The sequence below is a fragment of the Nansenia antarctica genome (assembly GCF_963989245.1).
Source record: "Nansenia antarctica genome assembly, chromosome: 2".
Classification (NCBI taxonomy): domain Eukaryota; kingdom Metazoa; phylum Chordata; class Actinopteri; order Argentiniformes; family Microstomatidae; genus Nansenia; species Nansenia antarctica.
In genome coordinates this window covers 71,191,222-71,217,827 of record NC_137675.1, presented here as the reverse complement: position 1 = coordinate 71,217,827, position 26,606 = coordinate 71,191,222, and the positions used below count along the sequence as shown (strand labels likewise).

At 45.9% G+C, this 26,606-nt stretch overlaps 2 protein-coding genes across 2 annotated transcripts; both read left to right on the top strand.

Moving 5' to 3' along the window:
- Nucleotides 1-857: 857 nt before the first annotated feature.
- Nucleotides 858-1,866, top strand: LOC308151018 (N-acylneuraminate-9-phosphatase-like; the record flags this gene model as incomplete). Its single annotated transcript, XM_080523824.1, has 1 exon — nt 858-1,866. One exon carries the CDS (start codon nt 858-860, stop codon nt 1,593-1,595), a length of 738 nt encoding a protein of 245 aa, XP_080379950.1. The 3' UTR covers nt 1,596-1,866.
- An 8,929-nt stretch (nt 1,867-10,795) lies between these two features.
- Nucleotides 10,796-12,826, top strand: LOC308151017 (E3 ubiquitin-protein ligase Praja-2-like; the record flags this gene model as incomplete). The annotated part of the gene is made up of 1 exon (XM_080523823.1): nt 10,796-12,826. The coding sequence occupies one exon, from the start codon at nt 10,796-10,798 to the stop codon at nt 12,824-12,826; it is 2,031 nt and encodes a 676-aa protein (XP_080379949.1).
- Between the last annotated feature and the right edge of the window lie 13,780 nt (nt 12,827-26,606).

The window sequence follows — 26,606 nt, the reverse complement described above, 5'->3', positions numbered from 1 at the left end:
AGCCTGCTGCTCAGTTTGCAGGTTACAGTTTGTTGTGTGAGAGTTTGGGTCTTTCACATTTATTTGAAACATTGTTTACAGGTTCATCTTTCAACATCGAGGATATCATAAGAACTTCGATGAGAGGAGGTAGGTTGTTAATACACATCATTGTTAATGTTGGGGAATAGGATTGGAGGGTTACATAATATTTTATTTTTTTATGAGTGGGTGGTGAATTCACCCACCAGTCACCATGGCTGGTAGCTGTTACACTTAGTCTGTTACACCTGTCCTCTACTAGACCAGTCTGTTACACCTATCCTCTACTAGACCAGTCTGTTACACCTGTCCTCTACTAGACCAGTCTGTTACACCAGTCTGATACAAATCTCCATCTTCCATACCACCGGGGGAGATGGAGAGCACCCTGCCTCTCCTGGACAAAGTGTCCCAACTCAGTGTTGACAGGAGGCTGCTACTAAGGTTCCTCCACTGCTGCTGCGATGCCTCGAACATCCAGCAGGGGGCAGCAGCAGCAACAGCGTTGCTCAGGGCTCTGCAGCACAGGCTGGACTTCTCCTGCTCCTCTTCAGTGGACCTGTCGCACGCGCGGGAGGACGAGGCTCTGGACCTCAGCCACTGCCGACTCACGGACGCCCTGCTAGAGCCGCTGCTCACACACCTGCACAAAGCACAAGTCCTGGACCTGAGTCACAATGACATCACTGACGCTCTGACTGACAGAGTCCTCCAACTGGTCTCCACCAACAGCACAATTTCCGCGTTGGGAAGTATCCAGGAACCGTCCCTGTCTACGATTTATAAAACATTGCCACTCGTTATTTCTGTACAATATATTGATAACTGTTGCTACAATGAATTGCGAAGATATCAAGGCCATATTGTTTGATCTGGATAACACACTCATTGACACAGCGGGTGCCGGTGGAGTGGCCATACAAAAAGTCAGTGAGCTGTTGAAGACCAGACTGGACCACGACGACGACCACTCTAGCATCAGTGACATTTGTGACGGGTTCAAAAGAAAGCTCTCTCGAGAGACCTTTGACCCTGCAGGAGACAGAACTATAGACGAGCTCCGGATCTTGTACTGGGAGGAGAGCATCCAGGAGGCAGTGGGTGGGAGAGCATCCACTAGACTGGGGAGGCAGTGTTACTACCTGTGGAAGAACAGCCGTCTGGAGCAACTGACCATAACGCCCCCGGTACGCGACCTGTTGACAGAGCTGAGGACCAACCACAAGCTGCTCCTACTGACCAACGGAGAGACCCAGACGCAGAGGGAGAAGGTGGTGGCGCTGGGGTGCGAGGAGCTCTTTGACGCTGTTGTGGTCGGGGGAGAACATGCAGAAGAGAAACCAGCACTCTCAATATTCACCCACTGCTTCAGCTTGCTGGGGGTGACGGCTCTGGACTGTGTGATGGTGGGAGACTCACTGGACACAGACGTTCTCGGGGGCTTCGACGCAGGGGTACGCGCCACAGTGTGGATCAACAATAGGGGGGGCTCTCTGCCTGAGGGAGCAGTCAAACCAGACTATACCATTCCCTCAGTGCTGGACTTACCTGGTATTCTAGCCAGTATGAAATGAGGCTCTTGACTTCTACGAGTGGTGGAAAGGGGATCTCAACCAATCAGATAAAGAGTACTGTTGTCAAGGAAGGCCTTGGACTGGGAACCTGGTGGTGATATTGTCATATTTAGAACCAACATACATGAAAATGAAAGTGATATCATTTCGTTTGATACAACGCAATATTTCAAGAATATGAAGTCCACTGACCAGAAGGAGCAGCACGCTGGTGAAGTAGTGAAGGCCTCTGGCAAAACCCTGAATCTCATTTGATTGCAAATGTCTAATGACCTGCTTTTCTTTCTTACTGAAAGCGCTTTGAGTTGCATTCATGTACGAAAGGCGCTATATAAATAAAGTTTCACTTCACTCACTTCAGTTTCACTTCACTTCACAATGCAGACTGTGCGACTCTTCAACAACCGCATCATGGACAGAACATCAGAAGGATACGACCATTCCTTACCAAAGAGGCAACGCAACTCTTGACCCAGGCACTGGTCATCTCCCGCCTGGATTACTCACACACCTGCACAAAGCACAAGTCCTGGACCTGAGTCACAATGACATCACTGACGCTCTGACTGACAGAGTCCTCCAACTGGTCTCCACCAACAGCACAATGCAGACTGTGCGACTCTTCAACAACCGCATCATGGACAGAACTCCCTTCCTGACAGACCAGCGCTTTGAGATCTGGTGAACCAATCAGCATCAGGGGGTCATTTATGAACGTTAAAAGCATGTGTTAAGCCACTTTTACGCACATTTTGGGATTTCTGAAAAACAAACATGCTCATCTTGCACATATCTTATCTGTACATATCTTCGCCCTTGTCCTGTATATCACACTGTAGGCCTACATATATAGTTACTGTGCATATCATATTAATAATCACACACACATATTGACTTTTTACATTCATATTCATTGCACGTATACTGAGTTTATATTAATTTACTTATACTCACTGTAATACCGTATAGGCTACTGTCCCACCATGCACTGTCCATACATTCATGGCTTTTGCACTGGGTGAAATGTAAAAATGTTTAGCCTTTCTGTCTCCCTTCATTGTCCTCATGCAGTCAGTATAGATTAATATTAATTACGCCGCTTCACTGACCGTTTCTTGGCATCTATGGGCGTTAAAAGGGTGGGACAAGACGCTCGTTCACATGTGCAAGATTTAGAGTTTATTGTGATTTATTATATAAGTGTTGTTATGGGAATGTTATGTTGCCTTTCTAATTGTGAAAATAAAAAACTTCATTTACTTCTTAACAAGTAATTACAGAGAAACTAATGACATTTGTGGTTGTCTTCCACATTGCCTAGAGCAAAATCTGATTTCTGATGATTCGCAAGGCATCCTGGGAGGTAGGGCCATGGCTCTGAATGTAGTCTTGTCATGAAAAATCTCCAAACAGAGCCATACTCTAAATGAAAACAAGAATTGGGACACCCCTACACGTGAACGTTCAAAACTGAGCCAAAGGGGTGTAATGGGATTGGCCCTAAATGGTCGATTCTGGTGGCTCGTAATGAATACTGGACATTAATCACAGACAATTTGATTGCCATTAAGTTGGCTGGTATACAGGCTATATGGTTTTACATCCATACTATAGAATTACTAAAACTGAATCATAACCCATCCCTGCGTACTCCCTGCCTTTTGAAGTCCTCCTTACTACCGTACTTTTCATAATGCACTTCCAACTTTTGTTTACACTTATGTGAATCTGCCTTTTTATTAGGGACATTTTCAGAAATGTCTTAAATAAATACGCTTCTGTCCTTGCTAGTTTGTAAGCTTTGGGTTGCCATGGAAATGAGAGCATGACTGACATGATGGAAGTTTATCAAACTTGCTGTTAAAGGTCTATAATTAGTATGAGTCCTGAGCTATTCTTTTTCTCCCTCTGCTCTACAGGAAGAGCTCAGACAAGGCTGATCTGGTTCCGGCCCGTGAGGCAAACACTCGCTGTCCTCAAGTGGTCATAGCGTTCTATCAGGAGAGGCTCACCTTCCTCCCCTGTCCTCAGTGTCCTGAGGATGAGTCACAGTAGCACCCCACCTGACAAATGTCCCTGTGGCCCTGTTCCTGCCTCCGGACTAAAATATGTTTAATAAAGTAATAAAGGTTTATATGCTTAATTTTACCCTCTCTGTCTGGTCTCTTGTGTGTTTTCACTATGAAAGTGACATGGACCCTGACCTCTCTAGTTACATTGGTGACTACATACTGCAACGCTTCTTTTGCCCAGCTTTCATATGAAGGAAGACTTTCTGCTGATCAGTGCCAACAGTCAACAAGTCGATTACCTGTTGGCTCAGGAGTCCCATGTCAGGAAAGGAGCATGACATAATAAAGTGCCCTCTGTTTGTCTTTGGAAAGTTCGTCTAAAAAGTACATTTTGGTCTGATCATGGCCTACTCTAGCAATTTAGGTTTTAGCAAAAGTACGGAATGTCACCTTTTGATTTTACGGTATTTTACCATCAAAGGAAAGGGTCACTATTTGGCTAGTAGCACCCCATCACCTGACAAATGTCCCCGTGGCCCTGTTCCTGCCTCCGGACTGTTCTAAGGCACTAAAATATGTTTTTCTTTCAAAGAGCTGTTCAATAAAGGTTTATATGCTTCAGCACAGAGCGGGGTCCAGAGATGGTGGCAGTGAACCTGGAGGACTGCAGTCAAACACTGGAACAGAATGTGGTAGTGGAAGAGGAAGAGGGAGAAGTGATGGTGAAAGAAGAGGAGGAAGGAGGAGAAGTGGTGCAGAAAGATGTGATAGGAGAGGAAATAGAGGACACACATTTGGGTGGAGAGAGCTCCAAGCCAGACTCAGACATGGAGCCCAGCTCCACCGCATCAGGAAGCCATAAACAACACAGACGGAGGAGGAGGAGCTCAAGACAGAAGAATCACCACAGTAGCACCCCACCTGACAAATGTCTCTGTGGCCCTGTTCCTGCCTCCGGACTAAAATATGTTTAATAAAGTAATAAAGGTTTATATGCTTAATTTTACCCTCTCTGTCTGGTCTCTTGTGTGTTTTCACTATGAAAGTGACATGGACCCTGACCTCTCTAGTTACATTGGTGACTACATACTGCAACGCTTCTTTTGCCCAATTTAGGTTTTAGCAAAAGTACGGAATGTCACCTTTTGATTTTACGGTATTTTACCATCAAAGGAAAGGGTCGAGGCAGTAGCTTGTCACTCATTCTTTGAACAGTGTACTGGCGCTCATCTCTTTATCTTACCGCTGCCCATCGATATCGTTGTACAAATAAAGATTTTCGAAAAACTATCTGGGGATGTATTGTTTTTGAAAGACTCAAGAACATCGACAGAGGACGTGACGCAGGAATACAAGATGGCAGCCTAAAGCGTGCTCTCGTCGACTTTGGGACTAAAATCCTTTAAATTATCCTTAATAGTGTTCAACTGTTAACAATTTGAGGGGGACATTTTTAAGTGACGGGAGATATGGCAGAAGACCCCAAAAATTCGGCGAAGGAGTCAAGACAGAGACTTCGTTCAGCCACACAAACGCAACTCCACATGCAAGCTAACGGGGATGATGCTAACGAGGTAGAACTAGCTAGCAAAGCTCCTGTTGATAGCAGAGTTACTGAGTATGATATGGCTCAAATACTCGAGATGCTGAAGAAGATATCGGAGGACACGGCAGAAATGAAAGAAATCCGACGTTCTGTGAGTTCCATGGACGCTAAACTGACCTCGCTCGGCACACGCACTACTGAGGTGGAGGAACGAGTGAGTAGGCTGGAGGACGAACAAGCTAACAGGAGTGCCGTTCCTGCAGTCACTAAAGCGGACTTGCAACAACTAACAGACAGGCTAGCTGACGCTGAAGACAGATCCAGACGCAATAACCTCAGATTCGTTGGGATACCAGAGGGAGCTGAAAAGAACGACATGACTGCCTTCCTGAACAAACTCATCTCAACATCCCTGGATATCAACCCTCCCCCAGGTGGAATCGAAATGGATCGCGCTCATAGGATTGGAACACGTTTGGATACCGGAGACAAGGGCAAAGTGAGAACCATCGTCGCCCGCTTTCTGCGCTACAAAGATTGCCAGAACATCCTCGAGGAGGCACGGAAGAAGAGACGCATAACGTGGGACAACAAACCGGTGATGATCTTCCCAGATTACTCGAAGGAGACCCAGCGGAAGAGAGAAGCATTCAACCTTTGCAAGAGAGCACTCCATGAGCGCAAGATCAAATTCAGCCTGCTCTACCCTGCACGTCTGAGGATCTCCACCGATGGAAATGGCCCACGGGTGTTTGACAACCCGGAGTCAGCGTTACAGTTTATTGAGCATCGCTGAGGACGGTAGGCCTACTGTAACGGTGCGTTTTCAAGAAACCTTAATTTGGGATATGGTTTAATAGGTGCGGGGATTATTTAATTTGTTTTAACGCAATATGCGTATTGGTCTATTACCCGCTTGGCACCTTGTACAGTTTATCTGACATTTGAGTTTGTTCTAAGCTATGTGACCAACATGTAAGCTTGTTATGGCCATAATTCTCCAGTGGGTTATTTTACTAACTGTACAACCCCTTACAATTCTGATGGACACATCATCTGAACACATCTTGGACAATTTACCCAAAGCAGAGGGCTTTTGGGCTGACTTGTTCTAAGTCATGGACCTAGGAAGGTTATTGTTTTGTTTTACTATGATACTGTTCTTAGTCATATTGTTCTCTGCTTATAGAGATCACCAAGTTTTTTGTTTTGTGTCTTATAAGTTACATGTTATTATTTACTTTGTTAATGCACCAGGGGTCTTACATTATATTATAACCAACACTCATTCTATGGTTAAATACGTAAACATTTATCTATGACTAGCAATCAGAGGAATTTGTGCTATTCCACCTGGAATGTAAATGGATTAGGGTGTCCAGCTAAGAGAAAAAAGATTTTGAGACATTTGACAATTAAAAAACAGGATATAGTTTTTTTGCAGGAAACACATTGCTCTCATCAGGAATCAGTTAAACTATGCAGAGAATGGGTGGGGCATGTATTCTTTAGTGCTGGGTCTTCTAACAGTAAAGGGGTAGCCATACTAATTAACAAAGGTTTGCAATTTAAGCTAAGGAAGGAGGTTAAAGATGAGGAGGGCAGATTAGTTATAATATTGGCTGACATACAAGGTCAGACCCTGATATTGGCCAATGTATATGCACCGAATGCAGATAATCCTAGTTTCTTTGCGGACTTGGAAAGTAAATTGTGTGATATTGGACAGTACCCTATAGTTTTAGGGGGAGATTTCAATAATGCTCTAGATAAAATCCTGGATCGCAGTAAGCCAACAGGAGGTAGAGAGACTGATTCTGTTTTAATTATTAAGAGAATATGTCATTCCATGGGCCTTGTAGATGTATGGAGGCTGAACCATCCAGTGGATAGGGATTATACTTTCTATTCAGGAGCACACAAAGTATACTCGCGAATAGACTTTTTCCTTATTTCGAGATCCTTATTGCCCTCCATACTGGCCTGCACTATTGACAGCATTCTGTTGACCGACCATGCTATGGTTAGATTAGATATGACTCCATATCGAGAGACCATGAGGTCACGAGTGTGGCGCTTTAACTCATCGCTGCTACGGGACGTTGGTTTTAGGGAGGAGCTTAGGGCACAGATCAATCTATACTTGGAGACCAATGTCCCTACGGCTCCCTCCGCCATAGTAGCATGGGAGGCCATGAAGGCTTTTCTCAGGGGATTCATTATTCAGTACTCCTCTCATAAAAAAAAGGCTTCCACTGCTAAACTTCTAGATTTGGAAAGGGAAATTAAGAATATAGAGGATAAATTAAAAAGGAATATATCTGACGTGCTTTGTAAAAAACTGACTCATCTTAAGTATGAATATAATACTATAATATCTAAGAAAACGGAGTTTCTTCTGTTTAGAGCTAGGCAGACTATTTTTGAATCTGGAGACAAGGCGGGAAAATTCTTGGCTAGATACATTAAACAGAAAGAGTCTAAATCTATTATAGCAGCAGTGAGGGATGCAGAAGGGACATTGGCAACTGAACCTAGTAAGATAAATGACATCTTCAAAGACTTTTATATAAACCTCTATACGTCTGAAAGCACTGCCACGGATGACGAGATAGTATCCTTCCTTGATAATTTGAACCTCCCTAAACTGAGTGGTGCACAACAAGAGGAGTTAGAGTCACCTATTAGCTCACAGGAGATTATTGAAGCAATCAAGGCCCTACCAGCAGGCAAATCGCCTGGCCATGACGGCTTTACAGCTGAATTTTTCAAATGTTATGCTGAAGATCTCCTGCCATTGTTTGAAAAGATGCTTACGGAGGCTTTTGAAAGTGGTAGGCTACCTCAGTCTCTAAATCAAGCAATTATTACACTTATATTGAAAAAAGAGAAGGATCCGACTGATTGCAAAAGCTATCGTCCGATAAGTTTGATCTCAGTCGATTGTCGACTACTATCTAAAATACTTGCTAATAGATTAGATAAAACACTTGGGTCACTTATCCATCCGGACCAAGTGGGCTTTATTAGACGTAGAAATTCTTCTGATAATGTGAGGCGCCTTATAAATATTATGTGGTTTATGCGAAATTCTAACAATCCAACAGCGGCCATCTCGCTCGACGCTATGAAAGCGTTTGATAGGATAGAATGGAGATACATGTTTCAAACATTGAAGGCTTTTGGGTTTGGCCAAACATTTCTGAGATGGATTGAGATCCTTTATGAAGACCCGGAGGCAGCGGTGAACACAAACGGTCTAATATCATCCTATTTTACACTTGGTAGAGGCACTCGGCAGGGCTCGGCGCTGTCACCGGGTCTCTTCTGTCTAGCCCTCGAACCCCTTGCAGTAATGATTCGTAACAACCTGAATATTCCAGGAATTAGAATAAATTAGTCCACGCATAAGCTTATGTTATATGCGGATGACATATTATGGCTTGCCTCGGACCCAGGTAGATCTGTCCCAGCACTTTTAGACAACATCGAGTCCTTCTCCAAGCTATCAGGGTACAAGGTCAATTGGTCTAAGTCCGAGGCTCTTCCACTAACTTCGTATTGCCCTAAGACTTTATTCCAGGCAGGGTCTTTTCAGTGGCCTATGGAAGGTATAAAATACCTAGGTATCCTTTTCCTCATCAAACCAGCAAAATAATAGAAAAAAAATTCGACCCACTTTTTAAGAAAATTGCTTTAGATACAGAAAGGTGGTCAACACTATTTCTATCATTATGGGGGAAAGTCAATGTCCTGAAGATGAACTGTATCCCGAGATTGAATTACCTGCTCCAATGCCTTCCTATTGCCATACCCCAGGTGTATTTCAAAAGGTTTGACCAAATTTGCAGAAAGTTTCTATGGAATGGTAAACGTGCTAGGATAAAGTTGGAAAAGCTCCAAGTCCCGATCAATAAGGGTGGTATGGGTTTACCTAAACTAATATTGTTTCACTATGCCTACTGCCTGAGACACATTGCTCAATGGACACTGCCACCTGAAAGGGCCCCTCCTTGGTTTGAGATTGAGCAAAAATTGCTTTCCCCTATTGCCCCTATAAATTCTATGTCCAGCAAATTATCATTTGAATTACGATCCCATCCTATAATAGCCAACCTCTACAATGTATGGAAGAAAATATGTAAGTCCTTTAAAGTAAATGTCTATCTTAACTCTGAATCCTGTATTTGGAATAACCCCAAATTGCAAATAAATAAGTGTTCCTTTATATGGAAGGAATGGGTAAGAAAAGGAATTGTAACATTAACAGACATATATGGGGGAGATGGTCTGAAATCATTTGAGGAGTTGGTTAATGAATATGGGTTGCCTAGACATGATTTTTGGAAATACTTGCAACTCCGCCATTTGCTGGACAGTATTCTAGGTAAAGGAATCACACCTCAACAGTCAACTCTTCTGTCTGAGATTACAAAGATAATGGGTATGGGACATGAGGCGGCTATCTATTATAAAATGGTTTTCCAACAGACGGTTAAGGTATCCTATGCATTGTATAGAATGGTTCTGAATGCTCTTGAGATGATTAGAAAGAACATGGGCTGAGTTAGAGGATTACATCTACTACTTTACAGCCTAAGCCTGTGCAGCCCTTTTTATGATTCTACTGTATATTAATATTATTAAAGTAATTTAGTTTTAATCCATGGGAAGCCATCTCCTATTCAGTATTATTGGTTAGATAAAAATAATTCTGATGATGAAATGTCTATCTGTAATTTTATTAGATATTTGTAGCTCCTTGACATGGGCTGTATATATTTAGAACGTTTTGTTACATAACTCTTATTGTTCTTACCAGCTCATGCACCAATGTTTTCTACATTTGTTAATCATTGATAATTGGATATGGCAAAACAAGTTCCACATAAACTGCATTCATATTGTTACCTTGAGAGTGTTTTTTCATTTTTTTTGATGGACTAATGTAATATTAATATTCTGTTGTGTATAGTTTTTTTCCACTAACAAATTAACAACCATGATCTTTTAAGAAACCCCTCTCAGTTTCCAAGAAACGTAACAAACATATTTTTTGTCAATGGTCTCAGTTTAAGTTTATGGTCCATGACATCAGTAAATGGGTCAATGACGTGACGTGCATATTTTTGTGTCATGTATATTATTTCCATTTAAAAATAGATTAATCAATTCCAATTCATAATCAATCTGCATTGATGGTCATTTGGTCAGTTGATTTGAAAATTGATTTCACAGAAAAAGAATGGGACAAAATATGTGAGAACATTAAGAGAGTATCGAGAGACATTAAAATTAGACTGATCCAGTTCAAGGTTCTTAACCGGTTCTACTGGACCCCCTCCAGGATGTTCAGGCTGAAGCTCAAGGACAATGCTGATTGCTGGAAATGTTGCAGGCCGGAAGGGACCCTGGGCGCCATCACCTTCACCTGGGTGGAGTACGACGTGAACGAGAAGCCTGTGTTCCATGCGGTGGAGCCCTACACGAAGAAGGAGCTTACTGCGGTCCCTCTGTCTGACATCATCCGCACGTACAAGGTCATGGCTGCGGAGAACATCCCAGAGAACCCTCTACGCTTCCTCTACCCAGACATCCCCAAGGACAAGGCCTTCGGGAAGTACTACAGGCCCGCCGAGAAAATGGGTCAGGAAGCTGGTAAGTCAACCTGGCCCAAACCAGCTGGTGGATATCAGACGATTACAGGAAGGAGATATGGCAGGAGACATGCCTATGTCAGCTTCCACCCAACCTCTGCCAAGCACAGGAATGCATCATGCCCGGACTGGCAGGATACAGAAAGCAACCGTGTCCACAAAGAGCATTCCATACCGCCAAAAGGGAATATCTCCTCCATGCTTCAAGCTATCTTTCCTGTGTCATCGAATTCGGTTCACCCAGAGAAGACAGCAAAGTCAGGCAAAGATGCCCCCAATAAAAAACAATCAGCCTCTAGGAAACCAGCAGAGAAGCCCTCCACCCACCATAAGAAAGTAAAGAGGAGTGAGCAGCCTGTCACCAGTGACCTGGAGCAAAACGGACACTCGCAGAAAAGCGCTGAGGCCAGTGCATGGCCCGTCCACGAGGAGGAGGAGGACAGGAACCCCTCGAATTCAAGTGTGTTGAGCTTTGTGAACATTGATGCTTATGAGCCAGACAGTAGTGGTGGTGAGGAGGAGGAGGAGGAGCCCGGTTCAGGTCCGTCCCTTGGCCTTCAGAAAAGACTGGACGATATGATCTTTGAGCTGGGGAAAGAATTTGACTATTTTAGTGGTTTGCACTCATATTTGTATACGAAATCATGTGAAGGGACTGATTGCCCCCCCAAAGATTCATCAGAGAAGGACTTAACAGTTTGTAATTCAGAGGAAAGGCCCCCAGAGAGGAGCGTGTCAGAGCACAACGGAACCAGTCATACGTCAAACAGCACTGTTACGTCTGAGGACTGTGCAGCGGCCGAGGTGTCCCCCGTCAGTCCTAGTGGACCTGAGCCTAGGGACTACGATCAAACAGCGACCCCCTCAGAGATGGTCGTGAGACCCAAAATCCGTAAGCAGACGAGTGAAACTCACCTGGAGAGCTCTCTTCGTGAAGAAGGACTTAGTGGGTCTGGTAAACAGGCCAGCCAGACCAAGTGTGTGTCTGCGCCACCGTTCTTTCTAACACAGACTGAGAGGCCAAACCAGGACTTCCTCTTTAATTTCCCTCCAGCTGAGTTTAATGTGGTAGAGAGGAGGAGGGAAGACACAGAGGCCTGTTGCAATATACATTCAGACGATGAAGATGACGTTTGGGAAGATCTTGAGGACTTCAATGAGAAGTATGCTCCCTTCATCAAGGCAGAGGAAAGCTCTGAGTGCAGTGAGGGGGAGTGGTCAGCCTCGTGGACGTCAGACTCCGGGCTGGAGAAGAAGCGTCACACCAGTGAGGAGAGCTGGGAGACTCTGCCCGGCGTGGATGAGCTGCAGAGTAACAGCAGCAGTCTGGAGGACGTCCCTGAGCTCAGCCCCCCTCCCGAGGACCCGGCTCCACTTGAGGAGGGTGAGATTCCGTGGTTGAACTACCACGAGGGGACGGGCAGCAGCGGTGACGAGGACCCAGATGGCATGAGTCACTTTGTCCACCCAGGCCTCTTCATACTCGACGGCAACAACAACCTGGAAGACGACTCTAGCATGAGCGAGGACTTAGACGCAGAGTGGAGGTTGCTTGATGACTTTGGAGAGGGCTTTGGAATGGCCCAGGCCATCTCCTACGTAGATCCTCAGCTCCTCACCTACATGGCTCTAGAGGAGCGCCTTGTCCAAGCTATGGAGGCAGCTCTAGCACACCTGGAGTCCCTGGCCATCGATGTAGAGCAGGCTCACCCTCCGGCCACAGAGCAGATCATCGAGTGTTTGCCTCAGATCCCAGTGCTGGAGGACCACAGCGGGCAAGAACAGTGCTGTGCCATCTGCTGTTGTGAATATGTTAAAGATGAAATTGCGACCCAGCTGCCGTGCCACCACATGTTCCACAAGATCTGCGTGACTCTTTGGCTTCAAAAGTCTGGGACCTGCCCTGTGTGTCGTCACGTCCTGTTGCCTGCTCTCACTGAGAGTCCTGCTCCCACCTCGTTTGTCTCCGACCAGGACATCCCACCCTCTAATCACAGCGCGGCTGGAAGACGGTGAATTCCACTGGTGACATCACAACACTCAACAGCCACAAAAAAAAAAAAGAAGGGGCCTCTAATGTTCGATCCTAAAGATGGACCACCACTGTCGTATCCTTTCTCATGGAGAATGAAAGCTTTGTACTATATTATATATATTATATACACTCCATTAGGTTGTATTTTAGGACCAGGGTGTTGCTGTTTTCAGTGTGCTCCTTAACTCTTAACTCCCAGCCTGGCTGAATAACTGTGTTGGCCATTTCAACCAGCGCTACTTTTTCTGCTTCTGCCTGTTCATGACTCTGGGCTGTTGCTACTGTAGCATCAGTGGAAGAAACATGTTCCTAGATGCATACAGCGCCATAGAGGTGAGACGCACGCTCACACTCACACACACACACACACTTGGGGGTCTGACACTCACATAGGAGCAGGGGGGGGGGGGGGGGTCTGACACTCACATAGGAGCAGGGGGGGGGGGGGTCTGACACTCACATAGGAGCAGGGGGGGGGGGGGGTCTGACACTCACATAGGAGCAGAGGGGGGGGGGGGGGGGTCTGACACTCACATAGGAGCAGGGGGGGGGGGGGGGGTCTGACACTCACATAGGAGCAGGGGGGGGGGGGGGGTCTGACACTCACATAGGAGCAGGGGGGGGGGGGGGGGTCTGACACTCACATAGGAGCAGGGGGGGGGGGGGTCTGACACTCACATAGGAGCAGGGGGGGGGGGGTCTGACACTCACATAGGAGCAGGGGGGGGGGGGGGTCTGACACTCACATAGGAGCAGGGGGGGGGGGGGGGGGGTCTGACACTCACATAGGAGCAGGGGGGGGGGGGGGGTCTGACACTCACATAGGAGCAGGGGGGGGGGGGGGTCTGACACTCACATAGGAGCAGGGGGGGGGGGGGGGTCTGACACTCACATAGGAGCAGGGGGGGGGGGGGTCTGACACTCACATAGGAGCAGGGGGGGGGGGGTCTGACACTCACATAGGAGCAGGGGGGGGGGGGGGGGGGTCTGACACTCACATAGGAGCAGGGGGGGGGGGGGGGGTCTGACACTCACAGAGGAGCAGGGGGGGGGGGGTCTGACACTCACATAGGAGCGGGGGGGGGGGGGTCTGACACTCACATAGGAGCAGGGGGGGGGGGGGGGGGATGACACTCACATAGGAGCAGGGGGGGGGGGGGGGGTCTGACACTCACATAGGAGCAGGGGGGGGGGGGGGTCTGACACTCACATAGGAGCAGGGGGGGGGGGGGGGATGCAGGATGACGGCGGCTCTCCCATCACACACTACCTTGTCCACTATAGACCGAAGCTAATGTCGGAGTGGAAACCCGAAATCAAGTTGCCCAGGGACAGTGAATACGTGGTTCTGCATTCACTGGAGTGGGACACAGAGTATGAGGTGTTTGTGGTGGCAGAGAACCAGCAAGGAAAGTCCCAGCCAGGAATCCTGACCTTCAGGACCTCCCCAGAGCCTTCTACCATCTCAGACATTGAGGATGAACCTGCCCTCTCCACCAGCATTATTGCTGGTATCCTCATCGTTGCGTTTGTGCTGCTACTTCTGGCCGTGGATGTCACCTGCTTCTTCGTCAATAAGTGTGGTCTCATTATGTGCCTCTGTGGCAAGCCGGGCTCCGGGACCAAAGGGCACACGCTGGAGGAGGGCAAGGCTGCCTTCATGAAGGACGAGTCGAAAGAGCCAATAGTCGAAGTGAGAACTGAGGATGAGTGCACAGCCAATCACAATGCAGCAGGGCCTACAGAACCCAATGAGACCACACCCCTTACAGAGCCAGAGCTGGCGGCCCACACTGCTGCCCTGGCACTGGACACCCTCTCCTCCGTAGCCACCAACTCTGACACAGCCAATACCACCTTTGACCCTGCCCAGGACAGTCCCTGTAGCGAGACCACCACCCTCACCTGCAGCTTTTCCGCCCCCGCCACTGACCCCTTACCTGCCCCGGCAGCGGCATACACCGCAGAGTCCCACCCTGCCCCTCCAGCGCCCCTCGTATCTACCCCTGACATCACTGGCAAAGGGGTCCCCAATTCAGAATACCAGTGTACGCATCGCTTCATGAAAGTTCTGGACCCAGATCTGGTCAAAGGGGCCTGGACCAAGGAGGAGGATGAGAAGATGATGGATCTGCTGTCTAAGTATGGGGACAAGCAGTGGGCGATGGTTGCCCGGCATCTGAGGGGTCGTCAGGGGAAACAGTGTCGCGAGCGATGGCACAACCACCTGAACCCCGACGTGAAGAAGTCCTCCTGGACACCAGAAGAAGACCTGATCATCTACAAGGCCCACTGCGTCCTGGGGAACCGCTGGGCCGAGATCTCCAAGCTGCTGCCCGGAAGGACGGACAATGCAGTGAAAAACCACTGGAACGCCACTATCAGACGCAAAGCAGAGATGGGATTAGGGCTGGGTATCGCCACTGATTTCCCAAAACGATTCGATTCCGATTCACAGCTTGATTCACAGCCCGATTCGATTCGATTCACGATTCGATTCGATTCGATTCGATTCCGATTCGATCTAGTTACAATATACATTTTTTGCTTGAATATGAAAGAGATTCTCTGAACTAATGCTATAAATGGTTCAAGGAACCCTATAACATGTAGCATTGTTAAACATATCAATGAATTGACTCCAAAGCAGTTACATGAATGTACTTTTTATTTACATATGACTTTGCTTTTGTCCAGCTCATCTCTATCGTCACATTTTTAAAATCCAAAATGCACCCAGACATCTGACTTTAAGCCTGGTGGTGACTTGAGTGTCCCTGCCATCGCCATGTTTTTAGATTTTAGTGTTGAGACCTCACGTTGCGTGAGATATGATAAATTCTTGTAGCGCGAGATCTGGCCACGAGATCTCGTTGCGGGTTGAAGCTGCAAGCAAAAAAAAAAAAAAAAAAAAAAAAAAAAAAATCGATCTCGGGATTTATGAATCGATAATCGCTCATTTTAATGAAGATCGATTCAGAATCGGGAAATCGATTTTTTGAACCCAGCCCTAGATGGGATGTTATGTAATGGAGGGGGGCGTCACTATACCTTCTGAATCTACACTGGAGCAGGGAGAGGTGGACTTCCGCTGTGATGTTGTTTTAGACTCTGAGCCGGAACCTCCAGAGGTGATGAGACAGAATGTGACCCCCAAGCTGAAGATGAAGCAGAGGAAGGACCATCGCCAGGCCAAGCTGAAGTCTGTGGTCTACTCCTCTGTCCCTGGCAGGAGAGACTCCCACAGCCCCTCCTCTATCCCCAGCTCCGGTTCCAGTGGCCCCGCTGTGTCCAAGCTGAAGAACATCACTGGAGACGTGCTGAGGATGATAGCAGAGGACATGCTCCCCCTCAGCTTCGTGGAAGGTTCCGGGTTCAGGACTTTCATGGCGTCCATCGCTCCCCAGTACCAGCGGCTCTCCCAGCGGACGGTGGGGCTGCGTCTCTACGACGAGGTGGAGAAGGCTGTTAAACCGAAACTGATTGGCCGGCTGAAGAACTGTCTGTCCACCGTCTCCGGGGGCAATGCCATGGTACACGTCACCCTCGATGTCTGGGCCAGCCAATACGCTGAGCCCATCGTGGCCGTGCAGCTGCACTTCCTTGATGACGACTGGCAGATCCACCGGCCAACCGTGGCATTCCGTCACGTGGGTCAGAAGAACATGCGCGCCGGTGTGGCGAGGGAGCTGGAGGCTGTGTTGCTAAGCTACGGGCTCTTCCCTTACAACGTGGGTTACGTCATCACCAGCGAGGCCAAGCACACCATCTCAACCTATGACCTCTTCTGCGACTACAAGATCATGTGCTCGTCGCAGAGGGGTGACCCCGACGAGGAGGAGATGCTGGCGTTTCTGGACGACCAGGTTCCCCCCAGTGCCGAAGACTTCTCAGAGGTCACGTTAGGGTCACGGTTCAGCTGTATCGCCAACACACTACAGCTGGTCATCAAAGAGGCACTGAAGAACTCACGCGTGGTCGATAACCTCCTCTCCCAGGTCACCAATGTCATTGCGTTCTTCCGCTGCAGCGCCTACTGGAACGAGGTGCTGCTGAAGGAGTGCGGCCTCTCCCTTGCCCCCTCCTCCTCCCCACAGAGCTGCCGCTGGAACTCCACCTTTGTGTGCATACGGCGGATGGTCCTGGAGGCCACGTGGGGGTCCGTTATGACCCTCCTGGCCCAGGCCCGCATCGAGGCCAAAGACTCTTCCAGCTCCCCGCCCATGGTCAGGGCCAAGCGGGAACAGGTATGGTTTAATGTTTGCTGTTATAGTTTAATGTTTGTCTTTTTGTTATTTGTGGTGAGGCTCTTCTCCATGCATGGAATGGAATAACAAATTATATCAAACACGTGATACCCTAACCCTTTCACTTTAGTTTTCGCTTCTAACAACGATGTCTGCAATCCGTAACTGGACCCTCTAAATCAAAAATCAGATTAAAAGACCCGAACTACCCACTGTACATACTTTGTGTTTTGTCCCCCGCCCCCACCTGTGGTGTATGTCCCCACCTGTCCTACCCGCTGTACATACCTAATGTTTTGTTGTATTGTTCTTCCCATGATGGATGTATATTTATCTTGTAGATAGTACTAGTTATTTGTCTGTATTATCTTGTAGATAGTACTAGTTTTTTTTTTTGTCTGTCTTACATGTAACGATGAATTGAGAATCAAGGACCCCAATTGAAATAAGCCAGTGGCTTTCTTGGGTTTTTATCCTGTTAGTTGACCTTGTATGTAATATGTACTTTCATGTACCTACTTCTGCAAATCTTCTAATAAAGTTTTCAATCAATCAATCAAAAGCACAGAGCGGGGTCCAGAGATGGTGGCAGTAAAGCTGGAGGACTGCAGTCAAACACTGGAACTCAATGTGGTAGTGAAAGAGGGGGAGGAGGAAGTGATGGTGACAGAAGAGGAAGGAGGAGAAGAAGTGGTGGAGAAAGACATGATGGTGAAAGAGGAGGAAAGAGTAGAGGATGTGGAGGAGATGGATGATCCACCTCACAGCCCAGCTACCATGTCTGAACACAAGTCCACAGACTCCCTGGGTTCGGACTGTGGTTCTCCAGCCCAGACAAGCACACAGCGGGGTCCAGAGATGGTGGCAGTGAACCTGGAGGACTGCAGTCAAACACTGGAACAGAATGTGGTAGTGGAAGAGGAGGAGGGAGAAGTGATGGTGAAAGAAGAGGAGGAAGGAGGAGAAGTGGTGCAGAAAGATGTGATAGGAGAGGAAATAGAGGACACACATTTGGGTGGAGAGAGCTCCAACCCAGACTCAGACATGGAGCCCAGCTCCACCGCATCAGGAAGCCATAAACAACACAGACGGAGGAGGAGGAGCTCAAGACAGAAGAATCACCACAGTAGCACCCCACCTGACAAATGGCCCTGTGGCCCTGTTCCTGCCTCCGGACTAAAATATGTTTAATAAAGTAATAAAGGTTTATATGCTTAATTTTACCCTCTCTGTCTGGTCTCTTGTGTGTTTTCACTATGAAAGTGACATGGACCCTGACCTCTCTAGTTACATTGGTGACTACATACTGCAACGCTTCTTTTGCCCAATTTAGGTTTTAGCAAAAGTACGGAATGTCACCTTTTGATTTGACGGTATTTTACCATCAAAGGAAAGGGTCACTATTTGGCTAGTAGCACCCCATCACCTGACAAATGTCCCCGTGGCCCTGTTCCTGCCTCCGGACTGTTCTAAGGCACTAAAATATGTTTTTCTTTCAAAGAGCTGTTCAATAAAGGTTTATATGTGTGGTGGCCTGGGAAAACCCGTCGGATGTCACTGGCGTTCGTTCGTGGCAAAGAGCAAAAATAGATTTTGATATTATGTGGTATTCTAGTACTTTGAACTCCATACTACATTATGGTGAATAAACATTTTAAGAAAACAAAAGAGAAAGTACTTATTTTTATGTTTTTGTGGTGGGTAGTTTGCTAGAGAAACAAGGTCATTCTCATTCTCATTTCCTCATTTCCTCATTCTCAGTTAAGCAACGCACGCACACATGAGCGAAAGGAGAGACGATACTTCCACCTGTGTTATTGCCAGTTTACTGATGCTCACAATATAAGCATAAAGTAATAACATATTAACTAGAAGACACACAAAATTGGATCCGTCCCTCGCATACCGACTAGGCGAGCAGACTAACACCGCATCACAAGCAGACAAACGAGACCGGCCGATCTGCATAGGCTCCTCCCCCGACCCGGAGGAGAAAGGGGAAGAAATCACCTTTCACTTTTTTGGACATGATACATTAAAATGCTCATAACTTTTTAAAATGAAGGGCTATCTCAGTCATTCAACCAGTTTTGAATAGCTGAGAACTTCTAATTTATGGAAATATAAAAAAATGAAAATGTCAAAATGCCACCATGTGAAGGGTTTTCCCAGGCCACCACACATTATGCACATACTATGTATGTGTAGGAAATAAAACAGGGGATTTTTCTCTTAATAGAAGATAGAAGAATAAAATAATAAAAGAATAAGATAAGAAAAGAATAAGAAAAGAATAAGAGATCGAGAGATCAGACCTCTGCTGTGCTCACGTTGTTGCAGGCGTTCTTCCGGGTGACTGTGTCCGGTAATAGTAATACTAGTAATCTAGAATGACTTCGATGAGAGTGACACTCTAAAAGGGTGGAGGTAGTGCAGCCGCTATATAAAGGGGGAGCTATGCAAAGTAGAGAGAAGAGAGAAGTAGAGAAGAGAGATCTCGTATCACCCTCGTATCACCCTCGTATCACCCTCGTATCACCCTCGTATCACCCTCGTATCACCCTCACATCACCCTCACATCACCCTCACATCACCCTCACATCACCCTCACATCACCCTCACCCGACAAGAGGCGTTCCGTGAGTGCTAATCAGATTTCCAGAGCGAATTTACGAACGCAGCAGCCAGTGTTCCAGCGTGATTCCACCTGCTAACCGCTGACGCAGAACCCCTGAGTCATCCCCTGATACCCCGAGTCCTTCACTGAGTGTGATTGGAGGAAAGCGCACGTCTCTAAACATCCCAACAACATATACACCCCCCCACCCACTGCCCCCCCCCCCTCTAACAGACCCATACCCCCCCCCCTCCCCCCTCTAACAGACCCATACCCCCCCCCCCTCTAACAGACCCATACCCCCCCCCCCCCTCTAACAGAGCCATACCCCCCCCCCCCTCCCTGGTATATCACATCAACATTGTCCCCCAACATAACATGTGGGTGTTACTATGGCTTGTGGGATTTGTGGACATGGACAGATGTTTCATCACAATGACTGTAGGGCTGTCCCTAACGACTATCTTTCTAACGATTAATCTAGCGATTATTTTTCCGGTTAGTCGGTTACTCTAATGACTAATTTAGCGATTAGTCTAACGATTATTTTTTTTTACTGTCCGATTAATGTATCACTTAATTTTCCCCAAAATAATGGCTGTATTGTCTCTCTCTGTTTAACAGTGTCTTTATAAAGCACTCTGGGTAATAGCTGCTGCTCTTATGAAACAAAGCAGCGTGTGACATGCACATTACTCAGACGGCCGCCCCTTTAAATGATCAGCTGATGTATGGGGGCTGTCTGTGGGCCTGCAATTAAACACAGACACCTTTAATTCGGCGACCTGCTACTACTACTACTGTAACTGCCTCTGTCAAACAGCCCCAGACACAGGCCCAATCACTGCTATGTTTAGCCAACTTGAATGCCAACATGGCCATCAGGGTTTTTCCTGGCTCAAAATGAGGCGGAGGTGGTACCAGTGGTGTTTGACATCGGGGGGGGGGCATGAAGCAGGGCTGTCTGGGGGTCCTTAAACATCAAACACTTAATTTCTTGCATTCTGGTGAATTGATATGCACCAATTTGTGCCCTTTCTGCATCAATTTATGGTGGAAATGTCATTATTTATGTAAAGGAAAACACAATATTCAGGCACCAGATGACCATTCAAAATATAATATAATATAATGCAATATAAGGCTCTCAGGCATTCTGTACTTTCAAATATGTATTCTCCTTGAGCAGTCAACATACTATCAATTATTTCACAAGCAAAAACGAAAGCTAACTTATTTGCAAAACAGCGCCCCCGCCACCACGTCGGCGCAGTGCCGCTATTGCAGTTAGAAATGCTGCTATGTTATGATTAGCTAAATTGATGCTAACGTAGCATGCGAGCTACGAGCTAGATAACGTAGGTGCGATCACCACAATGACAATAGGCTACCGTAGCTAGCCAGCTACATAGCTAACGTTACTAACACCAGAAGACAAGACATACAAACTGTGGTGAGCTACATTGCTTGTGTAACATTAGCTAGTAGCCTCCTCCATGTTTCCACTGGTCGCAGCCATGTTGTTTATTTGCGACGCACATTACGCAAGTCGACGTATTGACGTAGGCCTTACCTTAGTATCCTTGGCACTATTCACATACTGATAGTATTGAGATTCATTGTGGTGAAGGGAGTATACATTGACATGGTGGTATTGAAATTAAATTTGAAGTCAAGGGTGTAAAATATGAAATACAGTATACTGTAGGAGACTCTAAACGTTAACTCTTTCCCATATTACTCTCCGCCTCTCTTTATATCAGACAGCTTTATCTCCACATCAAATAAACATGTGTAAGATCTCAGTGAGCTCCAGAGCGTTTGTTAGGAGCTCTGTTACTGTCTTTGTCTCCCCTTTCTGTATACATACTGCCAGGCAGGACTAATGCTGCTTAAAAATCTTAATGTACAAAAAATAAATAAAAAATCACAATGTGAAATTATACTAAGTGAGATAGAGGCATTTAAGAGTTACACGATATACACATCAACAGTGGAAGTACTCATCAATGTTCCGAAGAGGTTCCAACTTTTCACAGCAACCACCGGCGATCACCCTGGCGATGATCTGGAGCGAAGATATCCGGGTCACGGCACCACTGTAACCGGCTCGGTCTGTCTCGAGTCGACTACCTGCGTTGTGTTCTGTGCTGACCGATGACAGGACGCTGATGTGTACTTTAGGCACTTTTAATCTGTACAATGCACACAAAAATAATGCTGTAATGAAACATCAAAACATGTAGGTGTCTTCTCAGCACGAGTCAACCTCTCTCCGTCTCATAGAATTTAGACTGAGCTCTAATAGTAATAATAATAATAAACAGAAAATATTTAGATTTTGACTTTTACATTTTACAACATTAAATAAACCACCTTCTTTTCACTAATCACTTTCCCCTCGCATACAGTGACATGTATGATACAAAATGCATGCTTTACATCTAGCAGTTCAGTGCCATTGAACATTGAACAAAAGAAAACATTTCAACACATTATATTTTGAACCTGGTATTGGGAGTAGCAACATACCTGTACAATGCACACAAAAATAATGTTCAGGGGGTCCTTCAACCAGCATTCTTTTAAGCGCTTTGGTAGATTCCAGTATTACTGTTGAGTCTGAACCTGATGATGACCCTTGGGATGCATGTGATGGTGACCACTCTGATAAAGATGAGCCCTCTGAAGACTCTTCCTCAACACTGTTGCCTAAGAACACAAACACAGCCTTGTATTGTAAAATTCATTTTACAAGATAAATAACAGAGCTGCATTCTCTAAATTATTACATTAAACAAGTTTGAGCCTGCAATTTCTTACCATTACACTCTTCTGCCTTGAAAGACACCCCAGATGACTTCAAAAGTTCGTCAAATATGTCTGAATCCACTTCCACTCCTGAAGAATCCTTCAGGATCAAGGAAGTACAACCTGGCAAATTGAATTTTAAATAAAAAAAATTAAAATAAAAGAACTCCACTAAGGGTCATACATAACATGATTTTAAGTTAAACATACGCAAACAGAGAAAACCCTGAAGGCATGAATAAACATGACACTCAAATTACCTCCTTGTAAAAACTGGGAGTAATTGTAGTCATCCTCTGTCTGTGGTACCCTGACCCATTTGCTCACTCCCTTATACGCTACAGGAACCAGCATATCACTTCAAAGGGAAGAATGGCAGAACACAACACAATCTACTTACTAAACGTCTTGCACATGTCTACTATACTGTAATAGCATACAGGTCTCTTTCGCTCAATAATAACATAGGCCTTAATTACTTGAGGCCTTAATTACTTGAGTATAAATGAACACATCTAAACCGCTATCACTGGTTATTTTTGTGGAAATTCAATGAAAATTCAAAACCAGATTGATATTAACACACAAATACAGCAGCCTACTAGATGCTACCGCTGCATCGCAGCTACATGACACGTGATGTGACTGACAGTTCCAACAGCCATCCTTAATTAATTTAAAACATCGTTGCAAAAATATTCAAGAATTTTACAGATTAACCTTGGATTGTGTCAACTAGATAGATAGCTTTTTCGACCTCATGGTAGCTAATGCTAGATAATGGGGGGCTATGCTAGCTAGTCCTGGGGGGCTAAGTTATTGTGACGTGGACCAGTCACGGATTCCTTAGACAAAATGGTGTCGCACGTCATCCATTTTCTTTATTTGCGAGCTTGCAACGTACACCGGTTACAACGTTAGCTGTTCCCGCTTGTTAGCTAGCTTCCCCACCCTGCTCTCACTGACGGGGACCCCATCAAATGGTGTGGCATAATTAGCTAGCCGTTCTAGCTCAAACACAAATACGTAACCCTTAACTAACACAACAGAACATTTTTTTACGGACAGGTGTTTTTGGACGATTATTACTAGCTGGCCAGGGTATATACAGGAATCTTGAGGTTAATTTCAATACCTTTCTAAGACTTTTTAAAGACCTTGTCAATATTTTTCCAGACCTCACCGCCACTTCGAGATGTAACCGTTTACATCAGTGACGCCTTTAACTTAACAGTTTTAGTTTGCAATAGATGTTCGGTTCTGTATCCCCACCGAACGGGGTGTCAAGAGATCAAACGTTGGAATAACTCAATTTGGTAATTTGTGGTTTATTTAAATATAAATGTTCACCACAGTCAGTAGCAGTAGCAGTAGCAGGTTATAAACCTAAAATGTAAACAGAAAATCTAAAATGTAGATAACAGTCATGTTCCAATAACACAGCAATACATATTTTCCTAAATGAATAAATATATAAATACATATAAATATTATTGCATTAATTTGTATTCAAACAGTTAAACAGTAGGCTTTTACATTGTTTAGTTATCAAAAGCAATCAACTCAATTCATCACAATGTTAGAGTATCAAGTCATTTCTGAAAAACATTGTCTCAATCTTCCAGAACTACATTACCCACAATGCACAGCGGAAGTAGGAAGCGGAGGAACCGCTTGACAACCTCGACTGTTGCCAACGTTACGGATACAACCCCAGCGCAACACGATCGGACATTAAACAACATTAAACAACGCGACCAACGCGATAACCTTTCCGACCCATATGTATCAACAACTTAACCCAGCAGAGCAGTAAATATAAACGTTTTTAAATATCGAATATCGAATGTTTGTTAGCTTACAGGCCTACCGGTTACTTCAAGACCAGGTAAGCTCCCATCTGTCACCCTAGTGAACGCAACAGACTAGACCACTATCAAACAATAGACTAGACCACTATCAAACAATAGACTAGACCACTATCAAACAACACAATTTCCGCTTCATCTTTGTTTTTTAATAAAACTAATAAATTCACGAACTTTTACTAAGTTTTTAGGACTCAAACTCTTTGGACAGAGTCTAATTCAGAAAAATACCAACAAAATTCAAGACCTCATAAAATCATGATAAGACTTTTTAATACTTAAGGGTCTTGATTTTCCCAAAATTGATTTATCAACTTTTAATACTTTTCAAGACACCGCGGATACCCTGGCTGGCCCGAACACCGGCCGAACTGGGAAATGCAGGGAAATATGCAGATTAGCTACCGTTGTCCTGGCTAACTAGGGAACCAGGTTCGCTACACTATTAATAAACCTGCTACTACACACCACTGCCTAAAACCTGGACAAGTTGCCAGGAGTTATGTATTTTTTAACGTGACTCAGAAAACTGTTAAAAATGACGCACCTTTCTCTCCTCCATCACTGTAGTTGGTTGTAACGGCTCCTTCTTCTTCTTTCGTGTAACGTCAGAGGTCCAACTCGGTGTCGCGTAGCCATGCCCGCATCTCTGGTTCTAGGTCGAAGAGGCTGGCTTCTGAGGGTGGTCTATATAAGGGGCAGATGGTGATTGTGGTCGGCGGTCTGCTCTGGGTCACCGCACTCGCATGCCGCACTGTCCGCCAGGCCCCACGCCTTCATTAATGTTTTAAAGCGACCGACACCAGTTCGTAGACGGTTCAGTGTGGTCCATTGCCGGCGTGGTAGGTCGTCTCCTCCAATGGCGCCATCTCCTGGGTCCCAGATGTAGCGGTGGATTCGGGAGGGCCCGGCTGACTCCCACTCCTGCTTCCAAGCTGCTGCCAACCATGCATCTCTGGAGATGTCCTCAGAGGTGGAGTTGAGCATGGCTTGTGCTGCCTTGTTGTAAGGGTGGCGGGTCTTGAGTCGGCTTGGAGGTGCTGGTGTTATGGTGGTGTTGTGCAGGATGTGCCAGTCATGCTTTTGTGCCTTCCTGGCCAGGGCGAGGGTGGCAGCCTCCCGTCGGAGGCCGGCCGGTGCTATTCCCGCGAGGACTGGCAAGAGGGACACAGGGGTAGGCTTCAAGCATCCAGTAATTATTCTGAGGGAGGTATTGATAGCCACGTCGACCTTTCTCGCATGAGGGCTTCTGCTCCAGACTGGGGCGCAGTATTCCGCTGCAGAGAAGACCAGGGCTTGGGTGGATATTCTTAGCGTCTTAGCGGAGGCTCCCCAGGTTGTACCAGCAAGGCGGCGGATCAGCGCGGCCCTGGATGTCACTTTGGCCTTGACTTCTTCCAGGTGTTGTTTGAAGAATAATGTCCGATCCAATGTGCTCCCTCTGATCTCACTCCAGTCGGCCGTTGCAAGTGAAAACTAAGACAAAAACTATAATCAAAAACGGTGGCAAATAGATAGCAAAGTTCATTATATTCTCCCGACAGTATGCTAAATTAAAGTTAGTATTAGCTAGCTAACGCTAGACTACTAACCACAAAAACACGTTTTGATATGGGTTTTAAAGATCAAATATTTTCATACAAATGCAATTCTGTTCAGACTTGATGGTAATACTTATGCTAATATCACCCTGAAACTACATGTTGTCGAATAAAACTTACCTCAGCAGGAGGACAACATGGCGAAGAGCGAACATGGCGAGCAAGCCTTGCTTGCTAACTGTGTAATCAAGAAATACACACGACTGCACGCATCGGTTAACATCCCGGAAAGAGAAGGATTTGTTTGGCACTCTCACATTTATAGACATGAACGTAATTAGCATACGTAAACCTGCGTATGACAACACACCGCGTGAGTATGCAAATGAGATCAAGATTCAACAGTTAGGAACCATTCAGGGGTGGGGAACCTCCGGCCTCTGGGCCGTATAAGGCCGTACGAGACCGTTTGATCCGGTTCGCGAGGCAATTCATAAAAATAGAGAAAAGCAACATTAGAAATTCAGCGAGCGATTATTTTTCCTATAAAACGTGTCACGTTCAGGGTCAGTGACGGACAGCTGTCTATCTGTCTGTGTCAAGTTCATGGTCACTTGCGTAACGTAATGTGTCATTGCGTGATAATCTCCTTTCATCGCTTCATTCAGAAAGTAATC